The following is a 23,001-nucleotide window of genomic DNA, read 5'->3' as shown; positions in this document are numbered from 1 at the left end:
CAGGTAAACGAGCAATATCCCAGCTGACATTAAAAAAACAAAAAAACCCAAAAAGAAACCTGCAGCAGAGACAAGTGTTCATGCGAGACAGCTCAATATTCTAGGAAAAAAAAATACAACAGAAAAAAATGAAAAAAAAAAAAGAAACCTCCTATATCACCACTAAAAATAACAATACAGTCAGCAGGGGATATTAATTAAAAAAGCTGCCACATCTGTACAGTTCTTGCTCCTGCATCGGCTCTTTTCGTTAACGTTGTCTGTGGGTTCGTAGATTTTTTTTGTTTCTTAATTTTTTCTCCTCCTTCTTCTTCTTTTTTTTTTTTAATTTTTTTTTTTTTTTTTTTTTTTTTTTTGTTTTGTAACAAGATGAGGTCAGTTCAATCTTCCTCTCCTCCCCCGTACATGTCAGCCAGTTTCTTGAAGCGGGGCCCCCAGTCGTTCAGGTAGTCGTAGTCCTGGTCCCCGGAGCTGGAGGAGTTGAGGGAGCTGACGGAGCCCGCGGTGGAGCCGCTGCCCTCGTAGTCAAACACCAGCAGGGAATCGTAGGGGGGGGCTGTGGGGTCGTTGTCTGCTGCCCGCAGGCCCTGGGGGGGTGAACGCATGGAGTTAATGCCCACCGTGGGGTTTGAGGGCTGGGGGGATGCTTGGGATCCCTGCAGCAAAGCTAAAAGGGAAAAATGAATGGCCTGGGGCTTCCCGGGTGCAACTCCCGGTAGAGACCTCTCAGCTGCCCCCAGCACAAAACCCAGTAGCTCCCAGTCTCCCTAAAATGACTCGTTATTTCCAATTGTTTATTTACAATGATCCATCCTGGCTCTGAAAAGCTTTCTGTCCTGCCAGCGTGCCCTTGCGGGGGTTGCCTGTTGCGATTTCCATCTTAGCCAATAAACCAAAAACAAGCACCCTTCCTCCCCCACCAATATTTAAATTCTGGTGTTTTTCATTCCTTTAGGAAAACAAAATATATAAAAAAAAAATCACTCCTGGCAAACTTGTGCAATTAGGACAGATGTGGGGTGTAGAATCCTGGGCAGAGGGCTGGGGAGCATTGCTGCTCCTGCGCAGCGTGGGCAGCAGCGTGGGCAGGCCATGGAAATGGCCTCGGGATATGGGGAGAAAGAATTGCTTTGCTGCAGAGCCCAGCGTCAGGAAAAGCCTCATGGAATAGCCCTGCAATAAAGCAAATGTTCCACATTCCCACCTTCAGAGGCCCTGACCTCAGTGTGGGGAGATGGAACTGGTTTCAGCAGCAGGGGCGTGTGTGAGGAGAGCGAGTCTTCATGGATGTGTGCAAATGTGAGAGAAGGATGGGCAAAGGGACAAAGGAAGAAGGGATTTTAATGATGAAAATGAGAAAAGCACAGCAGGAAATGCATGTAATAATAGAATTAAATGGCTGTAACGTTTATTTTTCTGGCTTAGGAAATGGATGGTGTGCTTTGTCTCGGAGGAAATAATGCATTGATTGGTTTGTAACCACTCAATCACTCAAAACTAAAAATGAGATAAGAAATACCAACCGGATAGATATTTGTACAGGCAGATAAAGGAGAAGTAATCTAAGATAAAATAAAGAAACTCTCTCTGATCTGAGTGTCTCTGTGCTGCAAACTCTTTGAGGCTTTACACCAAACAGAGCTTACGAGGAAGGCACAGACTGCTGAAATAATTACAAGTCCAGGAGCCACAAATGGCTCATTCTGCCTGGGTTCTGAAAAGCATGGTGTTTGTGACACCCACAAGACAGAAATCTTGGGCTTTTTGCTCGTTCAATGCCTTCATTAGGCCAAGCCCTGCATCCTCTGCTCATACCAATCCTTCCCCTGGCTGGCATCACATTTCTGGCCTGAGCAGTCGCACTGCTTGTCCCGTGCAATCAGGGAAACCTGACTTTAGCTGGCTGCTCAAGCTTTGAAGATGTGACACAGGACCCCCTAGAGAACATACCTCGTTAATAAAATCACCAATATCCCCTGGATGTGGGATTACTGGTCTTATGGGATACTGTGGCTCAGCACCAATAGGTCTTTCATCCACCCTTCTGACTCCAGGTGTCTTGTTCAGCACGTGATCCATGGTCTCTGGCTGCTGGAGCTGGCTTAAATCGTAATCCTGTGACAAATGGGAAGGCACAGTGTGAAACCCTGAGCTTTTCCTTCAGATCACCTACTCACTCCATGCGCAAACAAGTCAAGGGCTCTAATTCTGTTTCAGCTGAAGTTTGATGGCAAATCTTATCCCTGGGTATGTAGCACCTCCATCTGAATTACAGATGAACCTGACCTCTGAGGAGCTCATAAAATTGACTTCCTAAGAGTGTATCTTATAAGTTAAATTAAGTATTTAAATACTTTCTGAATATTTCACACAGTGTCTAAATATTTGGGATGAAACCCTGGCTTTTGTTTGTGTGCATGGATGTACACATAACTTTTTTGATAAAATAGACAATATAATGTAGAGACACAGAGTTAGTAGACATATTATTGCAATTACATTTCTACAGAAGTAAAAACATTAAAATGTGTATTGCATTTATGCATGTAGACCTTTCAAAGTAATTATGTTCTTTTTGCTTGTGAAAAATCCCAACAGAATAGGTTTCTATCATGAAATGAGAACCAGGTAATATTTCATTAAAAATGTATTCATGTAGGTAATGGTGTTTTGCTGCTTATCCTTTTGCTGTTATTTTTAATGAATCCTTCCTAAAATATTTAAGCCCACTGTGTAGTTGCCTGAAACCAGATACTTCAGCTACTTGGAATGCTTAGAACAGTGCTTTGTTCTACCAGGAAAACTATCCTTGTGCTCAGATGGGGATGACTGAATCTCCAGGAGCAATATTTATAAATAACTTGACAGCAACAGGAAAAAAAAAGAAATGTTAATTGCAAGGATTTTTCTGTGGAATAAGAACTTTTCAAGGTTTGGGCAAACTCCTGCCTCAGAGTTTTCCATGGCAGCTCTCACCACGCTCACCTGCTCACCACCAGGACCTCCATGGCAGGATGTGCTGCAGTGGTTTTGGGGGATCCCTAAGCACTGACCTGGAACCATGCAAGCCAATTCAACAAGCATAAATAAAGCCATTACACAATGTACAGGCACATAATCAGCATGAACATCATATCTGAGAGTGTCCTGGGCTCTTTACTCGTGTTTGGCAGGAATAAAAAACCGGTGACTTCAACACGAGTGACCCAACGTTGCTATTTTAGCTGAGGTATGGCACAGGCAGCAGTGGAAAAAAACATCCCAGGAGTGCAGGCCAGAGAGGTTTTCATGAATATCAGCACTGGTGTCTGTAGGAAGAGCCACTGGAGGAAAGCTGACGTGTTCAGGCAGCCTGTGGCTCAGGGCTCTGCCACCCAGCACAGCTTTGCCACCGCGCGCTGCGTCGCGAGAGAAAATCCCCAAATCTCTTCAGACATTTCTCACAAACCACGTCCAGAAATTAAAAGAAATTAAAGGCACATTAGAGATGATTAAGTAAATGCAGGGAAAGCCCATAGAAGATCAAGCAAGCCACAGGGGTGGGCAGGGCTGTAGCTGCTGGCTGGTTTTACAAAGATCGCTGGTAAAACACACAATTTTAATTACTTAAATCACAGAAATATGGTTTGAACATGAGTGTCAATGGAGTGATTTATAGTCCTTTATAGTCCAGGAAGGTGCCTAGGGGGTAGAAAAATCCCTGTGGCACTGGCCTCCTGGCATCATCCTGCTTGCACAGGAGGGTGTCCCACTAATATTCTGAATGTCCTGGACCTGCTGTCCTTCCACCACACCAGGGAAGCCAATAAAGCTGCCTGGCCATAAATAAAAACACACAACCCTTTGCATGTATTTTACTAACAATTTTTTTTGAGAGTACAGATTGCCCAGCTGCTCCTTGGCCACAGCTCAGGGTCTCTCCTCACCTGATCCTCCTCTCCACCTCCCTCTTCATCGTACTTGAGGATGTTGTCCCTGACGTCGTCCTCGGGGTCGATGAGCAGCTGCTTGGTGTGCCGCTCCTTCTCCCTCCGCTTCATCCACACCACGAACAGCAGGACCATGGCTGCAACGGGGACAGGCTGGGTCAGCTGGCACCTCCTGCAGCACCAGGCCAGGCTCAGGGCGTCCCAGCTCCTCACCTACCCCCGCCCACTGCAGAGAACCCCACTGGCTGCTGGCAGGAGGAACAAAATGTTAACCTATGGTGTGGTCTGGTTTTTAAAGGAGACATCAGTGAGAGCTGTAAATACTGTGACAGATTCCCACTACAAACATTTCTTTAAGATCCATCACCGATGCTGATTGAGCTGATATTAATCAGGAGTAAGACACACAATCAAAGGAGAAGAAACCAGAAAGTGTGAAAACTGCAGCTCTCTGAAAATATTTGATCTGAATCCTGAGGTTTCACGATTAGATTTCCACCTTTATTTTATTCAGGGATATAAAGATGGAGGGAAGAGAGCTGCAGAGAAGGAAACAGGTGCAGATACCCAACATTGGTGCACAAGGAGCTGTTCCAGCAGCATGGCACAGGTTCAGCCCATGCAGGTCATGAGCCCTGACTGTGACAGTCTCTGCTGTTTCCTGCAGTTGGCCAGGCAAGACTGATCTGGGGAGGATGCACAACACTGAGTCCTGTAATCCAATTTGGCCTCCCTCATATTCCTCTTTGGTCCACGAGGGAGGCTCTTTAGACTTCTGAGATCAGATTAGCCAGGACATTAGCACATGCATTTGGCCATCGACTTGGAAAGCAAATCTCAGATCATCTGAAATCCTTTCAGAGAGCAGGGCTAGCTTTGCAGAACGAGGGAGAGCAAATCTGGTAGCACACAGCCAAGCTCCTCAGGCATCAGCATTTGCATGCCAGGCTTGGCCACTCTCTCTCAGCACAGTAACAGCGGGAGATGAGAAGTTCTTGAATCATGAGAAATTTTTCCCTTCTAAAACAACTTTACCCACAGGGAACACTGGCTCACTGCTCCTCAGCCTCACCCTTCAGAGGGACACCCACGTCCCAGGGGCTGGCTGTGTGCTCCCTGTGAATTACTGCATGCAAGAATATCTGGGAACTCAAGTCTCCACTGACATAAGGCAGCCAGGTCTTGTCTTCTCCAAGAAGGTGTTGATATGTTCATTTTCATTCTTGTACTCAGTGGCTGCAAATAAAGCCCTGAAGAATGAAAGTTCAGCCTGGGCAGGTGCTGCAGCCACACCTCCCACTGCCTGCTGTCCCCTCCATTCTCCAAGCAAGCCCCACACTGAGCTGCAGTGGTGGCAATTTGCAGAAAGGAGCAATGGATGGACAGTGGAGATGGGAAGAAATGCCCCAGGTTCATTTCACCTCAGTCAACCCCAACTGTGCCAAACCAACTCAGCCAACCAAGCAAACTCAGGCAGGATGTGAGACCCCAAAATTTGGGGTTTTTAGCTGAGATCATAATCTGAGGACATCGATGGACATCTAACCTGCAGGAGGATGAGGTTAGGAGGATCCAAATTCTTCCTCCCAGCACCAAAGTGTTTATACCCAACAGGAATTCAGTAAAATGAGTGAAGAGGACGGGACAGCTAATTACTGCCATTGTGTGCCAACTGGCACATCCCTGCCTGCCAGCTAACAGAATTGTTTTCAGATAGTTCAGCATTTCTTTAATGCTTATCCCAGATCTATTCAAGAAAGAAAAAAAGAAAAGGAAAGAAAATGTAACTCTCGTCTGTAATATAAAACCTCAGCTATTTAGCAGACTATTGAAGTCCTTTTTTCATTGTTCCTTTTCAAGTCTCTCACAACAAGATACCTGACTGGTCTACAAAGACAATATTATAATGGTTACTGGGGTTTATCTTTTTATTTCCTCTTTTTTTTTTTTTAAATGATACTTTTTCATGCACTTGTGGAAAAAACGGTGCCATTAATGCCTTTACAGTTACATTGGAAAAAAAAACACCTTCAAAGTGTCAATGGTGGATGTAGTGCACTCTCCTTCCTTTTATTCACTCTGCAGAATGGGAAGTGCTATTACTGCTGTTAGAACCATTTTTGCTCTGCATGTAGTTTTCCTTGAAATCTATTGTCTTCACCCTTCACAATTTTTTACTGCATTGCTCTTCTAAATGTGTTATTTGTGCAGCTAATACATCAGGTAGCAAGAAGAAGAAAAAAACCCCTTTGAGCAAAGGTAAAGGCATAAACTTCCTTCACAGGAGCAATCTTGGATCTGTCCCCTTGTTTCTTCTTCCTTTTAAAGTCATCCAACTTTGACCTGCTGACTCTAAAATGGACAAATAGCACAAGAAAATCTGCCTTTTTCTAGGCTATTGTTTAGAGGTCATGATATGAAACAGACAGAAAGGAGGCAAAACACTGGAAGGATGTAACTGTAAAACTGCTCATTGCAAATTACATTTTTCATCACTGATACAGTGCTTTGCAGCTCTCCAAGATAAAAAAAAAAAAAGTCAATTAGAATTACAATGAATGTAAAAATAAGCTTTTGTAATAAAACCCGTAATTTAAAATGGGATAATGTATCTGAAAATGGAAAGAGGAATCTCTTAAATCAAATGTCCTTCAGCTGAAGTTAATTTCAGTCAATAGGATTTTCAACCTTTTTAAATTGTGTTTTAGCACTGGATTTATACAAGAGCAGCAAAAAGACGACCTGTGTTTAATCACCTCTGGGTGAGCCCAAACTTTGAGCCCAGGGGCAGCAGCAAACCTGCGCAGCAAGAAGAGGTGAGGCTGATGAACACCTTCATCTTCATCGGGGTGTGCAACCATGGTGCCCCAACAAGCACCCGGGCTGAAGGGAGCAGCCAAAGCTGGGAATGGGGCAGGAACTGGGCACCGTGTCTGGGCACAGGGATGGATGTTCCATCAGCTCTGCTGGGCTGCACAAACACCCAGCTCCTTCCTCACCCTCCGTGCTGATCCAGCAGATCAATCACACACCAGTGCATTCCCAGCACCAGCCCAGGATGAGGATGAAGCCCAGGGTGACCCATTCTCCTACTGTACCCTGTCATGTCCCCATGAGGAGACACCTGGAGCATACATTGCTCTGCCTGTGCTCTGTTAAAACACACTGAGGGTAAATATTAAACGTGATTTAGCACCATAACTCCCATTAGCTTTAATGAGAGTCCCATGGATTCATCCTGTGGTTCTTGATTAATATTTACCTCATTGTTCATCTCAGCGCTTGCTTTTATCTATTCCTACTGTGCCAACTCCTGCTTGAAGTTATAATGATATAATTTTTACTTTTTAGATGTGTGCACACATGGTTATTGGTAATGCTCATGGAAGCTTGGGACTGACAGCACTCCTGGGCAAAAGGGAGAGTTTTGCCTCAAGGAAAGGGATGGCCAGTCCTTCTCTGTGATGTATCCCCAGTCCTCCATCATTTCTGACAAACTGGGAATCCTTCCTCTAAAAACACTCATAATCTCCCCAATCTGATGTCATTTTAAAAGCAATGGGAATAACTACCATTCCTCTTTTCCTTGGAACAACCAGAAAAACACAAGTTATGCACTGGCTTTGCAAGGGACTAGCACAACTCTCATAACCAGTGTATCTGGTACTGGGAACCAGTATATCCACAGCCAGCTAGACACAAGAGCTGTGGGAGAATCTGACAGAGAAATTTGGAAGGAGCCTTCAACCTTTTCCTGCAAAATGTGGATGATCCTATCACACTCACTACTTACAAGTTGTTGTCAGGTGTAATAATGTTTGCAAAGCTACTGGAAGTCTTAGAAAGACAGGTCTGACACAGGCAGAGCTCATTTTGCTGATGCTGCAGTGAAGGAGGTTTGAATGCAGATATGAACCACCTCCCCAGCCCAAGCTCAGGGACCTGCCCTCTGCATGGAGCTTGAAAAATACAAGCTATAGGAAAGAACAACAGGGAAACATGAAGGAGGGTAGATTTAGAGCAGATTTTGGAAGAAATTCTTTAGTGTGAGGGTGTGGCATGGGTTGCCCAGAGAAGCTGTGGCTGTCCCATCCCTGGAAGTGTCCACGGCCAGGTTGGACGTGGCTTGGAGCAACCTGGGACAGTGGAAGGTGTCCCTGCCTGTGGCAGGAGCGTTGGAACGAGATGAACTCTAAGGTCCCTTCCAACCCCCAGCAGTGTGTGTTTTCAGGCCAGGCCCCGTGGTACTCACTCAGCAGGATGATGATGCAGATCAGGATGGCGATGATGGCCCCGGTGCCCAGCCCCGCGGCAGCCACGGCGCCGATGGTGGTGCAGTCGCCGTTCTCGTCACACGGGCACACCTTCACCTTGATGACTGAGGTGTTGTACAAGGGGGGGTTTCCCGAGTCCGTCACGATGATGGGCACGTCGTACACTCCTGCTTCCAGGTACATGATCCGCAAACTGAGCTGGGCATAGTCCCCTGGAGACCGAGACAGACAGACAGACAGGTGACAGGCACTGGTACGGCCTTGCAGCCACACCTGTGCAGGTTTCTCTGCCAGAGCTCTCTTCTGAGCCCTGCAGAAGAGCTTAGCAACAACACACCTGGGCAGGACAGCTTCAGACCTCTGCCCCAACAGTCTGGCCAACAAGCAGCCTGTGCTTTGCCAAGTTCTGTGTGCGCTCTCACTGCTGCACTCAGCTACCTGCATGCCATTTGCAAATTCACTTGCATGTGTTCAAAACAGCATCAAACACAAATAGGAACACATGGATAGTGCTTCCTGAGGCTGGGCTGGCCCTGGCCACTTGTGCAGGTTCTGTATTCATTCAGCCTTACCCCTGAGGATTTTGGGAACTCACTAATGACAGGCACAGCCAGGTAATCCCGTTGTGACTGAGCCCTGAGCTGTGAGGGCACGAGCTGTTGCCCCTGGTCTAGCACCCTCTGCCAGACCTCAGCAAGAGGGACCAGCATTGAAGCCAAAACCAGCCCACAACTCCATGGTATTTTCCATCCTCTGCTGAAACTGCCAATAAGCAGAGCAATTAGGGCCATTTGTGGTTGCACGCTGCAATATAAAAATCCTTCACATACTGGTAATCTTCACACTTACCTAGCCCTCCTGGTTCCATGGTAAATTAAAAGGCTGCCTTTATGCAATTATGGTCAGAGAAATGAACATTGATCCTGATTGTGGCTTATGACAATTACACTGGAGGAACATAAGGAAGACTGATAATAGCTTTTTTCCCCTTGGCCATTATGGATGATTTATACTCTGTTCACTACTGATAACTGTTCATAATTATGAACTGCATTAAAAAAAGCCAAGTGCCAAGGCTCTTAGAGTTATACTGCAGGTCTGATACAAATCATTCCTGATTAACTATCTTGTCTCTAACGTCGGCCGTAATGCGCTTTAAAAAATAAAAATCGCATTAAAAAAAAGTGGGAAAATTTTGAATTCGGAAGCCACATGTGGGGCTCATCAGCGAAGCGGAGCCCAGATGTGACGCAGACATCTTTTCATAAAAACCCTTTCTTTAGAATTTTCCTTCTGGGAAGCTGAGGCCCCAGAAAAAGAATGTAAACAATGGTTATCTGCTGCTGTGGAATGCAACAGGTGCACCTGTGATTGGTGGATGTGTATAATTAATGGCAATCAAGGACCGAGCTCTCTCTGGGACAGAGTTGGAGAGAACTCCTTTATTATCATTCTTTTCTATTCTATGCCTAGCTAGCCTTCTGAGAACTTTCCTTCCATTTCTTTTTAGCATAGTTATAATGTAGTATATACATCATAAAATAATAAACCAAGCCTTCTGATCACAGAATCAACATTCTCGTCTCTCTCTTCACCTCAAAACCCCTGTGACCACTGTCACAGAGATGAGCTCAGGATTGCCTGCCCCGTTTACCATTGAGCCTGGAGATGGTCCAGTTCTTCCTCACTGCAGAGGGCACGCTGGGCAGCTCGAAGACGAAGGGCCCCACGTTGGGGTCGATGTCGGCGTCGGCGGCCGTGATGTTGATGACGTTGAGGTTGGGCTTCTCGCAGATCTGCGCCTCCTTGGGCAGCAGCTCGGGCGCGTTGTCGTTGATGTCGATCAGGTAGATCTGCAGCGTGCCCGTGCCGCTGGCTGGGGGGATTCCTGCACGGGAAACACCGACCTGTATTGCCAGGAGGAGCTTGCCCAGGGACCACAGAGAGCCCCTGGCTCTGAACGGAGGCTCATGTGGATGAACCTTTTCCCACCATCTCCCCTCTCCAGGCAGCCTCGCGCTGCTGTAGCACCATGTCTGGGGCTGTAGGGTCACCATCAGTCCAGCGGGATGGGAGGAGCAAGCACAGGGATTGGCAACACCACACACTAGCCCCCTTTCTGCCTTCCAGGGCCAATAAACCAGGATTTTCACCTTCCCTCCCTGGACCTTATTAGGGACATACTGCACTTCCATGGTCCCTGCTTTATGTGGTATAAAACTTCCCCAAGCCGCCCAATGTTGCTGTTTTTCACTCCTGCAGAACAGGAGGTTGAGTTCTGCAGATCTGTAGCCTGCAGCAATGCCCCCAGTCAAACTAAAACTGCAAGCAGGTGATGCCAAGCTGCTCCTGCAAATCTTGGTAATGGCTGTTTTGAAGAAGAAAAACCATTAGAAAGAGAGCTGACAAGAGGAAGAAGAGGGCTTGGAGGAGAGAAAAACCTACATAGTGAAACCCATCGGTCAGCATTTACTGTGGCACTTGCTGGCCAGTTTTCAGCTTTGCAGACCATTACTCTGCTTCAAAGAAAGCCCAGCATTGTCCCATATCCACCCCCAGCTTTAGTGGTGAGAGGTCCCTGCTCAAAGACCACAGTGTGAGCCACCACCAGACCTGCTGGGTCACTAACCCTCAGCAGCAGTGTTAGGTCCCAATTTACAATTCCCCATCCTCTCCACGTCTGTCCCAACCAGCAGGGATGTCACAGCACAGCAGTCCTGGTCCTCCACCTCTTCTTGATGGAGACTCACATTTGTCAGACTAATGACTACTCACACAAAGTAGTATCTGCCCTGGCAGGAGAGAACAGCCTTCCCAGAAATGGCACAGTGTTTTTCTTTTCTCTCCCCACACGTTTATCTGGCAGCTCCGTGTTGGCCTGCCCTCTGCCTGCATGGCTGCAGCAGTTCTTTTTAAAGTTTGTGTTTTCAGTCCTGGCCCTTCTTCCCAGTGCTAGATACAAAGCTACACAAACCACTTCCCCATCAGGCTTCTGCTTCCACAGACCTTCCTTCCCACATTCCTTTCTCCATGTCTCAAGGGAGCCTCAAAAACTCTGAAGGAGCCCTGGAAATCCTTTTTTCATGGTTCCCACATAAGCTCTTCAATCATGGACTCTCATCCTTTCATCCTGTAAGCACGGGGTAGGTCTCCCTCTAAAACAATGTCTTTTGATCAGCCTTGAAAGCCTCTGGAGAGGCAGACAGCTCACCAGGACACTGGGGCTGGACATGAAAACTGACTTTTGGGACCAAGCAAAGTGATTTTACTGCTTTCACATTACCCAGAGTATCTTCTGGGATAAAAGCACTGTAACCTCTGAGACAGACTGAACACAAACCCTCAGTCCTGAGAGGCACTAACTGGCACGTGGCTGAAATAACCTGCAATTGCTGCACCCACAAATGCACTTTTGTTGGGCCATTGAGTATTGTTGGGATCTGAGTCCTGGTATTTTTGTTTCTTTGTGTTCCTGAGTGCAATTCCGGGCCAGTTTTAGGAGAAATGAAAAGTAAACAAAGTTTTAATGGCCATGTCCTACAAACTATGGAACATTTCAAATTATTTCAGCTGTCTTATATGGAGAGAGCAAGGACATAGAGCAGGTGCTGATGTGCAGTGAAGGACCCTTGGACTTTATCCTCAGGAGATGAGGACTAAAATAGCACCACTGACTCCAGTGGAGAAGCTGGTGTGATCCCTGAAATTAAGACTGAAATACTAACGACAAAAGGAAGAAGAAAATACAACTTCTGCATCTACATTTAACTGCTGAATTCTCCATCACTGCCTTTTTCACAGGGCCAGTGTCTGCATTCCCATGGCAAGTTGTAAGCCAAGTTTTCATGCTCAGCTCTTTGTTTCTTGAAACCTGCTGGAATATGACACATTTAAGCTCTCGGCTTCCCTGGGAGATTGGCTGAAATTGGCCAAGGGGTTCAAACACTGTCAGGCTCCACTCTTGTGTAGACACACTGTGATCCAAGGCACGCTCTCCTCAGAAAGCAGGTTAAAGCCATGCTCTTGATCAGGATTCCCTTTTTGCCCTCCTTACGCTGCAGCCAAGACTTTTCTTAAAGACAGCACCTCTACACTGGAGCCCAGGGAGAGAAAGAAAGCACATCCAAGGAATATTGGCTAAACTTCTTTATCATGTACTGAGAACAGCAAAAAGAACTTCAAGGAAAGAAGATGCTGCTGCTTCTTCAAGAAAGAGAGAAAAATCCCCAGCAAAACCCTTGACCCAAAGCTTTTCTTTGATGCTGGAGAACCTGGAACTTGGGAGCAATGTGGTAAGAGTCTATTAGCCTAGATGAAACTTTAGCTGTTATCCTAAGCACTCTAGACAGAATTTTAAATAAGGTGTTGCTTTATGTGCATTTTAATGGCTGCAATATACCAGTGATAGATTAATTTTTCAGAATAAAGAGATTTATCTAGGCCCTCACTTTCTGAGCTGCTGAATGATGGATGTGGAGGTGCTGATGCACTGCTGCATCAGCATCACAGCCAGGGAAAGGGGTTAACTCCACATCACACTGCACCAAGTGCCTGAATTTGTAAGGTCAGATGGTGAGGATTAGGTTGATAGGTTCAAACTGTACCACTGCATCTGTGAACAGCCTTGGCCTACTCATTTGACCTGTTTTGCCCTGTGGCTTTTGCAGATGAACACCACTGGATCCATTTGAGAATATTCTGAATTTCCCTGTCCTCGCTGCCTTCATGGAGGGGAATCTCAGGATGGGGCTGTGGGGTGAGTCCTACCATTCATGGCACAAAGAAGGGGCAAAATGCACTTCTTGGTACAGCTCCTCTGCACTGAAACTCCTCCATGAGTTTCCCTCACCCCTGTGACCTGAGATGCAATGACTGAAGTGATGCATGGAGCCCCAGAGGGAGGAAGCTTTCATTAGCCCTGCAACCACCACCAAATCTGCTCATAATGACCAGGGCACCTCCAGCCTGAGGGATCACACAAACACTGCCCTGGAAGCACCTGCAGACTATGAGCAATATACTGAGGTGCTCACAGCCAAGCCCAGACTGAACTGTGCTGCTGAAGCAGGGCTCTGGTTTGAGTGCAGCACCCTGCAGTGGGAAATGAGGGTGGCTGAGGGGGAGGAAGGCCTTCTCCTTGTCCTGGGAAACTCCTGAGCCTTTTGCAGATGGAGGAACTGAGGGATGAAATTCCAGCATGGCCACATTTGGGTGTGGTTAGCACAACTCATCAGTTCCTCCTAACCAGGATTAGGAAAAGCAGAGCAGCAGCACTGGGTGCCTGCCCTTGAGTGAGAGCAGTGCAGCTCTCAGTGCTGACTGGACCAAAAGCACTGAGTGATCTTCAATGAGGACAGCAAACAGAACTTCTCCAGGAGATCTGACTGGCCTGAGTGGCCTTGGTAACAAGCACAGCAGCACCCAGATGATCTGATGATGGCTGCACATTTCAGGCAGGCAGTGGTCAGAAGGAGCTCCAGTGACAGACACACCTTTTATGAAAGCCACCACGGGTTCAACAGATGGGCTTATTTTTAATACCCTCCTGCCATCCCATAAAATTATTTCTGGTTTCCTGATGGAAGGCTTCCTGAATGCTGTGATCAGTGCCTTTGGGAGGATTACCAGGACCTGTGTGCTCGGCAGCCCCTGGAGAGCCCATCCCTCTGACACTTTTTTGAGTTCAGCCTACACCGCCACACTGAACTCCCCAAATCAATTTTCCATTTGTCCTCCCTTTCCCTTAATAACACTCCCCATATACTGTGCACATTTAATTTACTCCAGCAATTTCCCGTCCCACTTTCACATTTTTTGACCATAAAAACCTGCGAAAAAGATAACTTATACTGACAACTCTGTCAGGGCATCATTTCTCTTAATGCATCACATTAGAGTCTTATTGAAGCATGAACAATGTGAAGCCTGGGCTCACCGTTGTCAGCCGCCAAGAATGTGGCCTCGTAGACATTATTCTTAATGTAGTCTGACTCTCGATCAAGGACAGCAGCAGTAGTGATCTGACCATTTGTGGCATTAATGTTCAGCCAGTTTGCAGGATCTGACAGCTTAGAGTATCTACAGAGAAAGGAAATAAATACATGGCAGTCTTTTCACTGACATATCCTTAATATTGCTTGAAATACGTTTTTTTCCCTGGACTCCTGACCTGTGATTCAAAGGACCTTTGGATAACTGGTTTTGTTGACAAACACAATGCTAATTGAGCATCCGGTTTTTGACCTTTACAATTATTCAATTTTTCAATTACTTTAGTTTTAAAGGTTCTTCTTTCCACTAAGTGCCACTTACATGCCAGTTTCCTGCTGCTAGGAGAGGGCATTTCCTGAGATCTCTGCAGCACAAATGGGGTCTGCAAAGACCATTGCATTCATATGCCTGAATTAGAGGATGGATTCCTCCTTTCTCCTGCTCCCAACCCTGCCCTTCTGAAAACAGCTTTTTAAAGTCAAAGATATTCCTGTTTTCTCTCCACCACTAATAAACAGCAGTTTGGGAATACCACACTGTCAGAGTTACCTCCCAACTACTCAGTCAACTCACAGCTGTGTTCTATTCATGTCCCATGCAACCAGCTGAGAAAATGGGGTTTTTTTGGGGCAAATTTTCCCTCTGTTCTCCAGATCAGTGTGTTCAGTTCATCCTTGCTTGTCTTCTTGCTTTTCTGCCTCCCAGTTTTGTACTGTTTGAAGTGAGATGGACCATAACTATCCAACTGGAAGCTAGTAAATGGCCAGACTATAAATTACTGAAATAAGCAAAGAGAAGCTGAGCTTATTTTATGGGTAACTCAGACCTGCTGATAGTTTTATATAATTTGTCATTGGATATGCAGGTGAGAGCTTTACTGGCTTCTGGTGAATATCTCTTTCCAGAATTGGGCTGTTTGAAGCAGAAACTCAAAGGGAAACCTGAGCTGAGTCAATCCATGTGAAGAGAAAAGCAACACACAGCTGCACAAACTCCTGCCAAAGGAAAGAATTACATTTCATGGAGCTAGACTCTTTGGGATGTTTTCATTTCAATATCACTGCTGTGAGGCTCCTGCCCTTTCTCTGCTGAATGACCAGGGATCCAGTTTCAAAGCTGGCTTTGTGAATGTGTCTGTGGCTAATGAGGATAACCTGAGGTGTGACCCTGCCCATGCCAAGCTGTGCATTACTGGAGATGCTCCTGCTTCCTCATCTTCTATTTGTAAAATACCTATTTCATCAAAGACTATTTAGAGACTGAAATCTGTATGCAAGGCTCTAGCAGCTGGATCAGCTCTGCAAAGTGCTTATCATGGATCTGTAGGTTTAGCCTTTTGGGGATCTTTTTTCCTAACTCACCAATGCCAACTGTGAAGTAAAAAATAAAATATCTTTTTTACATCTGACAAAGACAGGACCCCAAAACCACCCCACTGCTTCCTGCAGAGCCTGGGCATTGGCTGTCCTGATGCAAAGGGAGAGAGATTCCAAACACTGGGGTTTGGAAATGCTGGTGGATGCACAAAATGCATATCCTGGAAGCCCTAGAAAGAAACAACCCAAGTAACTGGCTGCTCATACTCACAGGAAACCTCAGCAGACCCTGCACCTGCCCTGTGCAATGACAGCAGGAACTCGTTTGGGTTACAGATCACCCCCCTCCAGGTTAGAGGGAGTACTCAATCACAAATGAGTTGCTCTCTCCTCTGAATGCCAGCCTTGGTACAGACATCAGGGAAATAAAGACCCTTCAAAGGCCAATATTTCAAAAAGAACGTAAGAAAAATGGGCTTGTTAGTTAGGATGGTCTCTTTCCTCCAAAGTCACAATCCCTGTCTAAAGACAACAAGATGAGGCAGTGAATAAACTACCATTTTCTAGACCCGACAGCTCTGTGCCAGGTGAAATATTTCAAACTCTTCCTGACACAAAATGTCACAACTGATGCAAGTTTAAGTGGCCTCTGCCGTTGTCATGTCGTATACTCAGGTTTTGCCAAAAATACCACAGCTCTTACAGACTGCGAGAAAAAAAGAAAACAATTTCTGTGGATGTAAAAGTATCCAAGATCAGGAAATGCATTTCCTCTCTGCACAGAGGGAGCTGAAATAGTTGTGAAAGCGTCACAAGGACTCGTTCTCACCTACACTTTTCTGCCAATTATTTCCTGCTGGGAAGGTGTGTGAGCTGGGGTCCTGGACCCTGCATTCAGTCCCTGCTCTGCCCAGGTGGGACAAAACAGAGTGAGTGACACCCCCTGGTCACAGCACGAATTTAGAGTGATCTTAAGCTGATTGGATGGAAATCTGACTTTTACAAGGTTACAGTTTTGCCAGCTGAATCCCATTCATAGGGAAAGCAGCTAAGGGAGGTTATGTTAGGGAGGTGCTCTGAAGAAAAAGGGAAGTTTGGAACAAATTGCACCTGCTGGGAGCAGGCAGGGGGAGCACTGGTGAGATACAGACCAAGTGCCAATGGCCTGTGAATGGGTGCTTGACTGCTCAGGCAACACTGAACAATCTGGCACTTTAAAAGCCTGCCCAGCAGCTGTTTGTAACCCCAGCAGCCTTGCTCTGAACTAGCCACAGCTCCTCTTGCACTGTGCTTTTAAGCAAGGTTGAACCTAAATGCTCTGGAAGCAACACAAGGCATGATTAAAAATCCCAGCCATTCCTTTTGAAAACCCAGGCCTTTCTATGCCTCAGTTTTCCCCCTTAAAACAGAAATAACAAAGATGCCTTTTTCTAAACCTCTGTGTTTATGAAGTGCATGAACCACACAGGTCAGAGCACCCTGGGTGAAGCAGAGCCAAAGACTGGGTACAAAGAAGCCCTGATCTCTGTAACGATGCACAAATCTGCCTCACTTGAAGGTGTGATCTGCCCCGCAGCAAGCCAGTAACCCAGGATCCAACTCTGTGTGCTCTCCTTGACCCAGCTGCTCAGAGCCTGCCTTACCTGGAGCAGGGGGCTGTGAGTTTACAGATGCTCGACTGCAGGTGCCACTCCCTGCCAAGATCTCACCCACATCCCACCAGCCACTTTGGAAATCAGCTCTCAGCTGTTTATCTCCCCATATTCGTGCAGCTGAGCCCCCCCAGCTGCAGGGGAGCCCCAGGCTGCCTGGTGTCCCACCTTACTGCCTGCTGCATGAAGCGGTCGGGATCCACCGCTGAGAACGTGGTCAGCACCGTCCCCGTGGGCACCCCTTCCTCCAGCCTGATCAGCTTGTGGTTGGTTGGGAAATACGGGGCCTCGTTGACATCTGTGACCGAAATGGTGACTCCTGCTGTCGACTGGAAGGACATCTGGATGCCACTGGCCAGGGGAGCTTGGTTTGACACCATCACTGTCAGCATGAAAGCTCTGTTCATCTCGTAATCCACTGCCTGAAACAAACAAACAAGCAAGTGTAGAGCCAAGCAGAGAATAAATTCTACCTTCTGGCTGGGAGCTGCAAGACTAGAAGGCAGATGATATCAAAATCATTGCCTGATCTTGTTTCCTCCTGAGCTCAGTCGTTTTGAAGGTGTAAATCCAGAGCAACTTCAATCCAGTGGAGGATTTGGCCATCCAGTTTTTGGAGGGTCAAGTAGTTAAAAAAAAATTCCACAAAGGAAAAACTGCAAACAGCAGGGAGCATTTGCCCTGTGTTTTCTTCCAATGCCAAGTGGTTTCCAAAAGACAACCTGCCTGTGAGAGCTGAGCATCAAATGAACAAACCCACCCAGGGCTGCTCTAATGCAACAGGTGGAGCCTGTTCAGAGGGTTGGGACGAGCACTTAGCAGTGCCATTAGCACTGAAACTGCTGACTGTGGAACCAGGACAGTCTCTGTGGACTCATGAGCCTGAAGGGCTCTTTATTTTCCCTCTTAAATGAGTTTAGAAGCAGAGGTGGAGCTGCCAGGAACAATCCCTGGTAAGGTTAAGCAGGTGGTCCTTCCAGTGGGACCTCTCATCCTCCTGCAAGGCACCTCGTGGTCTCTGGAGGTTGCCTACAGCTCTTACAGCTGGGTTTTGATGCTGGGAGGCCACAGATCTCTGCTGAACACACACATGAAGACAATGTGTCTGTCCCAGGAGCCAGGCAGAGTGAAAAGCCTTTGCTGGCACGACTGACTGAGCCCAGTATAATAATAATTTCTAAACCATCCCACTAATTATTATGAGGGAAGTCGCTAATCATCTGCCAGGGAGGCTTGAGTTATGCAGGATCACACCTCTGCTTGTTAAAAACTGCTTTGCCATGATTTATAAATTTAGAAGCATATCCATCCTCCCTAATACCTTCTCCAGCGCTGAGTCTGCAGAGCACTCACTCAGGGTGTGAAACACCACAGCTACACCGACTTGGACAGGGATTTACAGCAGCAGGAGCTGCCTGCCATGTCCTGTTTAAAACCCAGTATTGTCAGGAGGGAAATCAAATCACAGGAGCCTACACGAGAGAAACAAATTTCAGGGGCAAGAGGTAAAGCAGCGGAATCTCTCCTCGATTGAAGTGCAAATGTTCCCCATGCTAAATGGCTTCCTGACAGGCAGGGCCAACATTTAATAAATAAAAGGAAGCATAAAGATTCCCAGTACACCCACCCGTGCTGACTCACGGACTTGTGCTGCATTCAAAACCAATGCATGCTAAAAGTTCCCATTTAAACCCTATTCAAGGCCTTGAAACAATTTGACTAATGCATTTCCTCAATCTCTTTTCACACCCCCTCTAATTTATATTCCTGCAGTTTTCTTTTTTTTTTTTTCTTCTTTTTTTTTCATGCTGTTCTGTTTGCTAGGCTGTCCACAGCCACCCTGCACCCAAGGGGGCTCAGAGGCAGCTGGGGGCTGAGCAGCTCCATGGGGAATGATGGGGGCAACTCAGGACACAGCTCTGCTAGGATGTGGCCTGATGTGAAGTAGTGGGGTTTTTCCCCCAAAAAAAATGTAGGGCTGCTCTCTCAGCTTCTTCCTCTTTCTTCTGGTAGCAACAAAACTTGGGCTGAAGAAAAAACATGCAAGGAGCAGAGCTGGACCAGGATCAGGCATCCCAAAGGATGTCCAGGAGACATCAGTGTCACCAAACAGTGTCCACCACACTTCAGTCTGCAAGGCAGAGCTTATCTGCTCATCTCTCCTGTGTCCACCAAGTCCTATTTCACATAGTTTTGTAAAAAAAAAAAAAAAAAAGGTAAAATCAAGAGTCTGTGCTGTCCTCACAGTTTGGGCAATTGAGCCCCATGGCACAGCAGCCCCTTGCAGGCACTGTCCAGCCCTAAGGCAGAACTTCTGTCACACCTTTATAAGCAATTTATACCAGAACTGTTCTTACCTCTGCTCCCTAAAGCTGCCTCCCTCTGAGGATAATGGTGCACAGAGCACTCAGTGTTCCTCACACCACACTCCTTCCACCTCCATGCATCTCACTGAAAATGCTCCACACTGGTCATTTAACGTGGTTTTAGGGACATGGTGGACTTTGCATTGCTAGCTTAACAGCTGGTTGGTCCTAGAAGTATTTTCCAACCAAAATGATTCTTTGATTCTATGACAGCAGGATCCTGAAAAAGCCCACAGAGCTGCTACACCTGGGACAAGGACATGTGGGACTCTTGCATACTCTGCACTTGACATGAAATTAGAAAGCAGCACTTTGGCAGGTACTCCTTGCTGGATGTCTGGTGTGTGATCTGGCTGTGAAACACCCCCTGGAGCTGCTGCACATCCTCCTCCTTGAGCAGCACCTCCAACCTGGCTGCAGCAGAGCAATGCCGAGGGCTCCCCACGTCTCCTCCTTTTCTTGGGGTACTTTTAACTGAAGTGAACAAATCTGCCTGGTGTTATAGTTGAGGCAAATAACAACTGAAGCTTCAGCAGCATCTCCATTATAAATTCACAGCTCTGATCCATGCAGAGTTTATAATAACATTTTACTTAGCTGGCTGCCACAGGGCAGCCACTGCTGCTCTGGGAGATTGTCTTCAGACTCTGCGGTGTCTCATCTGAGTGAGAAGTTTCTCTCTGCCCTTGATCAAGGCTTTCTTTGAAGATTAGGGTCTTGCACAGTTATGGAAATGGTTTGGAAAGGCAAGAACAGAAAAGGGAAATGTTATACTTTTGGTGATCACACTGGAGATACAGATGGGGTTTTGCTGAGGGCAGCTTCAAAATGGCCCCCATGAGCATAATCTAAACTCCAAAGGGAAATCTGGCTTGGAAGGATTTCTGGCCCTCCATTTCAGGCCCCTGAAATGCTGGTGAAGTGGTGGATTCTGCACAGAGCCTCTGTCCCTGTGCTGCTGCTGTCACTCCTTTGCTCGCAGCAGGAGTGATCTGTGAGTGGCTTTGAAGAGCCACGTGAAAATCCAGTCATGTAGGGTCTGTAAATAAATGTTCATTACTTGACTTTAATTTTTTCACCCGTGTTTTCAACCCACATCAGTGATCAAACCAGCAAGAGACTGCTCCAACACAGCAAAGAACAAGCTCTGACTGGCCACCCAGTCTGATGAGAATACATGCCCCAAATCTTTAAACATATTCACTTATTAACAGAGAACAAAATATTTCAAAGAAGGTGGAATCCTAAGAGTCTTCCCTTCTTCACCATGAAAATTTAATCACAAGCAATTTCACTCATTCTCCTTGCTGAAAATACACCAAAAAGCCTCCCAGCCAGACAGGGTAGGGAACCCTGTGCCCAGGGGGATCAGGTGAGGTGATGTAGTGAAGACATCCAATGCAATTTCAAGCTCTGAGCTCAGCTTGATGAGATAGGTGGGATTTTCATGTGGTTCTCTGCTTTGTGATCACTGTGGGTTACACAGCAGTGGAAAATCAACACCAGCATCAATGGTGTCTTGACAAATCTGCCCTGCTTTCTGCCTGCAAGTTGTGAATAAGGGAGGGTTCATTATGCACAAGTCCTCGTGCAGCAGTGTTGATCATGCAAATCCCCTGTTGTTCACTTTGATGTGCCTTTAAACTACAGTCCTGACACTTTGCAAGATTAAAAATAAGGGGTCCTCCCCTACTTGCAGTGGAAATGTTGGCATTTCAATTTCAGACTGGCTGCTGATGTCAGTGGAAGTTAAATTTTTGCACTTTTCTTCGTTGAATGTTTTCTGTTTAAGCAGAAAATATAGATTTGGATATGTGTATGCTTACACACATACATGCAACCATATACACATGTCTAAGCTTGAAGAGGTTTCATAGTAAGGGTGTCAACCATCATCACAGAGCAATAAAAAGTGATAAATAAGAGGACCCTGCTGAAATACCATCTGGCAGGTAGGATGGTGTGTCCCTTGAAGTTTCAGCAGAGCAGCATCTGCAGACACACACACATAGCCAGGGGTCAGGGAACAGGACAGGCTCACACGTTCCTGCAAATGTGACCTCACTGATGCCACCTCTCCTAAGACACAAACTGCACATTAGGAATCACTGCAGCTTGTTTAGCTAATAACAAGCAAACAGGGCTCAACACAGAGCTATCCTTGAATTATGCTGCTCTTTAAACTTAGCATTTCTACCTATGTTGTTGATTAAAACTTTTTGTGAGGGAAGGCCAGACTTGTCAGAAGGTGCTGCCTTTATCCACCCCACTAATCCTTCCCATGTGCAGTGCACAGTGTGTGTTGTGCAGCTCCTGCACATCTCAACAGCCTCTGTGTGATGTCTCTGCTGGTTTTTGTAGTCAGAGGGAGCGCCCACAGGCATCTTATCTGGGAAGAGCTTCAGTGAATGCTGAGGGATCCAGTGGTGTCCTGGCTGTGTGTGATGACTGCAGAAACACTCACTGGCCTCACAACTGCAAGAGAAGCAAATGCTCCAATGAAGATAGAGTCATGGTCTTTGGAAACATGGAGGCAAGGAAGGAAACACAATTTGGCACTTGCTGCAGGGATCTTGAGGCTTCCAGCTCTATCAGCACATGGAGGGAAGAATGGTGGATATTTCTGGTTTGATTTCTTGGAACTCTTTAGACAAGATCTTCTGCTGATCCACCTGGGGGTGGCTTTGAGTGGAGCTGTTCTGAATGGAGGACCTGTCCTATACTGTGTGTTTATCACTCAATACCAGGAAAAGGAAAATCCCTCCAACAGTTTTGCTGCCAAACAACTCAGTCAAAAGGAAAATTTCCTTCCCTTCTGTTACCAGAAAACTCACTCCTCCTGAGGTCTCCGACACTCCCTGCTTTCACAGAGAACAACTTGACTGACCCAGACAGTGAAACAGTGCCCTTGATCCACAGCAAACAGGGGCTTTCTTGGCTCAAGAGGGGCAGGGCTGCCCAGCCCAGGCTCATTCCCTCTTACAGAGCTCAGATCTCAGGATAAGCAGGAGGTGGAGGTCAGGCTCTGGTGCTGGGAATCCCTTCAGCATGTGAGGCTTTGTGAAAGCTCACAGTGGGCTGGGCTGAGCTGGGAAACCCAGAAAACCCAGAACCAGAGCCATATGCTGGAGAGTACTCAGGCCTCCTACACACCGAGAGATGGGGAGCAACAGATCCAAACACTCGCACTTCCAGCCAGGGAAGGCACGAACAACTGCAGGCTCCTGGCCATCCCTGCAGCTGTAGGGTGACAAACACAGCGTCTCTGGCTCCCCCTCACCTTCACCACGGTGACCATGCCCTCGTTGGTGACGGGGTCCGTGCGGATGGTGAAGTGGCCCGAGGGGTCCCCGCTGATGATGCGGTAGATGGCGTTCCAGTTGGGAGAGTGCGGCTGGTCCCGGTCCAGCACCGTCAGGTTTGCCACCACGACCTCCACTCTGTTCTCAGGCACCTCTCCTGAGTACTGCAAA

The 23,001-nt window shown here is 46.8% G+C and overlaps 1 protein-coding gene across 1 annotated transcript in view; it reads right to left on the bottom strand.

Moving 5' to 3' along the window:
• Positions 1-305: 305 nt before the first annotated feature.
• CDH4 (cadherin 4) overlaps positions 306-23,001 on the bottom strand; it is a 414,960-nt gene continuing 392,264 nt past the window's right edge. Inside the window, exons 9-16 of the mRNA XM_058036348.1 lie at positions 22,809-22,994; positions 17,331-17,584; positions 14,139-14,281; positions 9,858-10,091; positions 8,182-8,415; positions 3,927-4,066; positions 1,951-2,115; positions 306-587 (exon numbers count right to left, since the gene is read on the bottom strand). Of these exons, the coding sequence (XP_057892331.1) occupies positions 381-587; positions 1,951-2,115; positions 3,927-4,066; positions 8,182-8,415; positions 9,858-10,091; positions 14,139-14,281; positions 17,331-17,584; positions 22,809-22,994 (1,563 nt within the window). The 3' untranslated portion in view covers positions 306-380. The remainder of the gene's footprint in view (positions 588-1,950; positions 2,116-3,926; positions 4,067-8,181; positions 8,416-9,857; positions 10,092-14,138; positions 14,282-17,330; positions 17,585-22,808; positions 22,995-23,001) is intronic.

This window comes from Melospiza georgiana, chromosome 17 (genome assembly GCF_028018845.1).
Source record: "Melospiza georgiana isolate bMelGeo1 chromosome 17, bMelGeo1.pri, whole genome shotgun sequence".
NCBI classification, from domain to species: domain Eukaryota; kingdom Metazoa; phylum Chordata; class Aves; order Passeriformes; family Passerellidae; genus Melospiza; species Melospiza georgiana.
The sequence above is the reverse complement of the archived record's forward strand: the minus strand, read 5'-3'. Positions and strand labels throughout refer to the sequence as shown.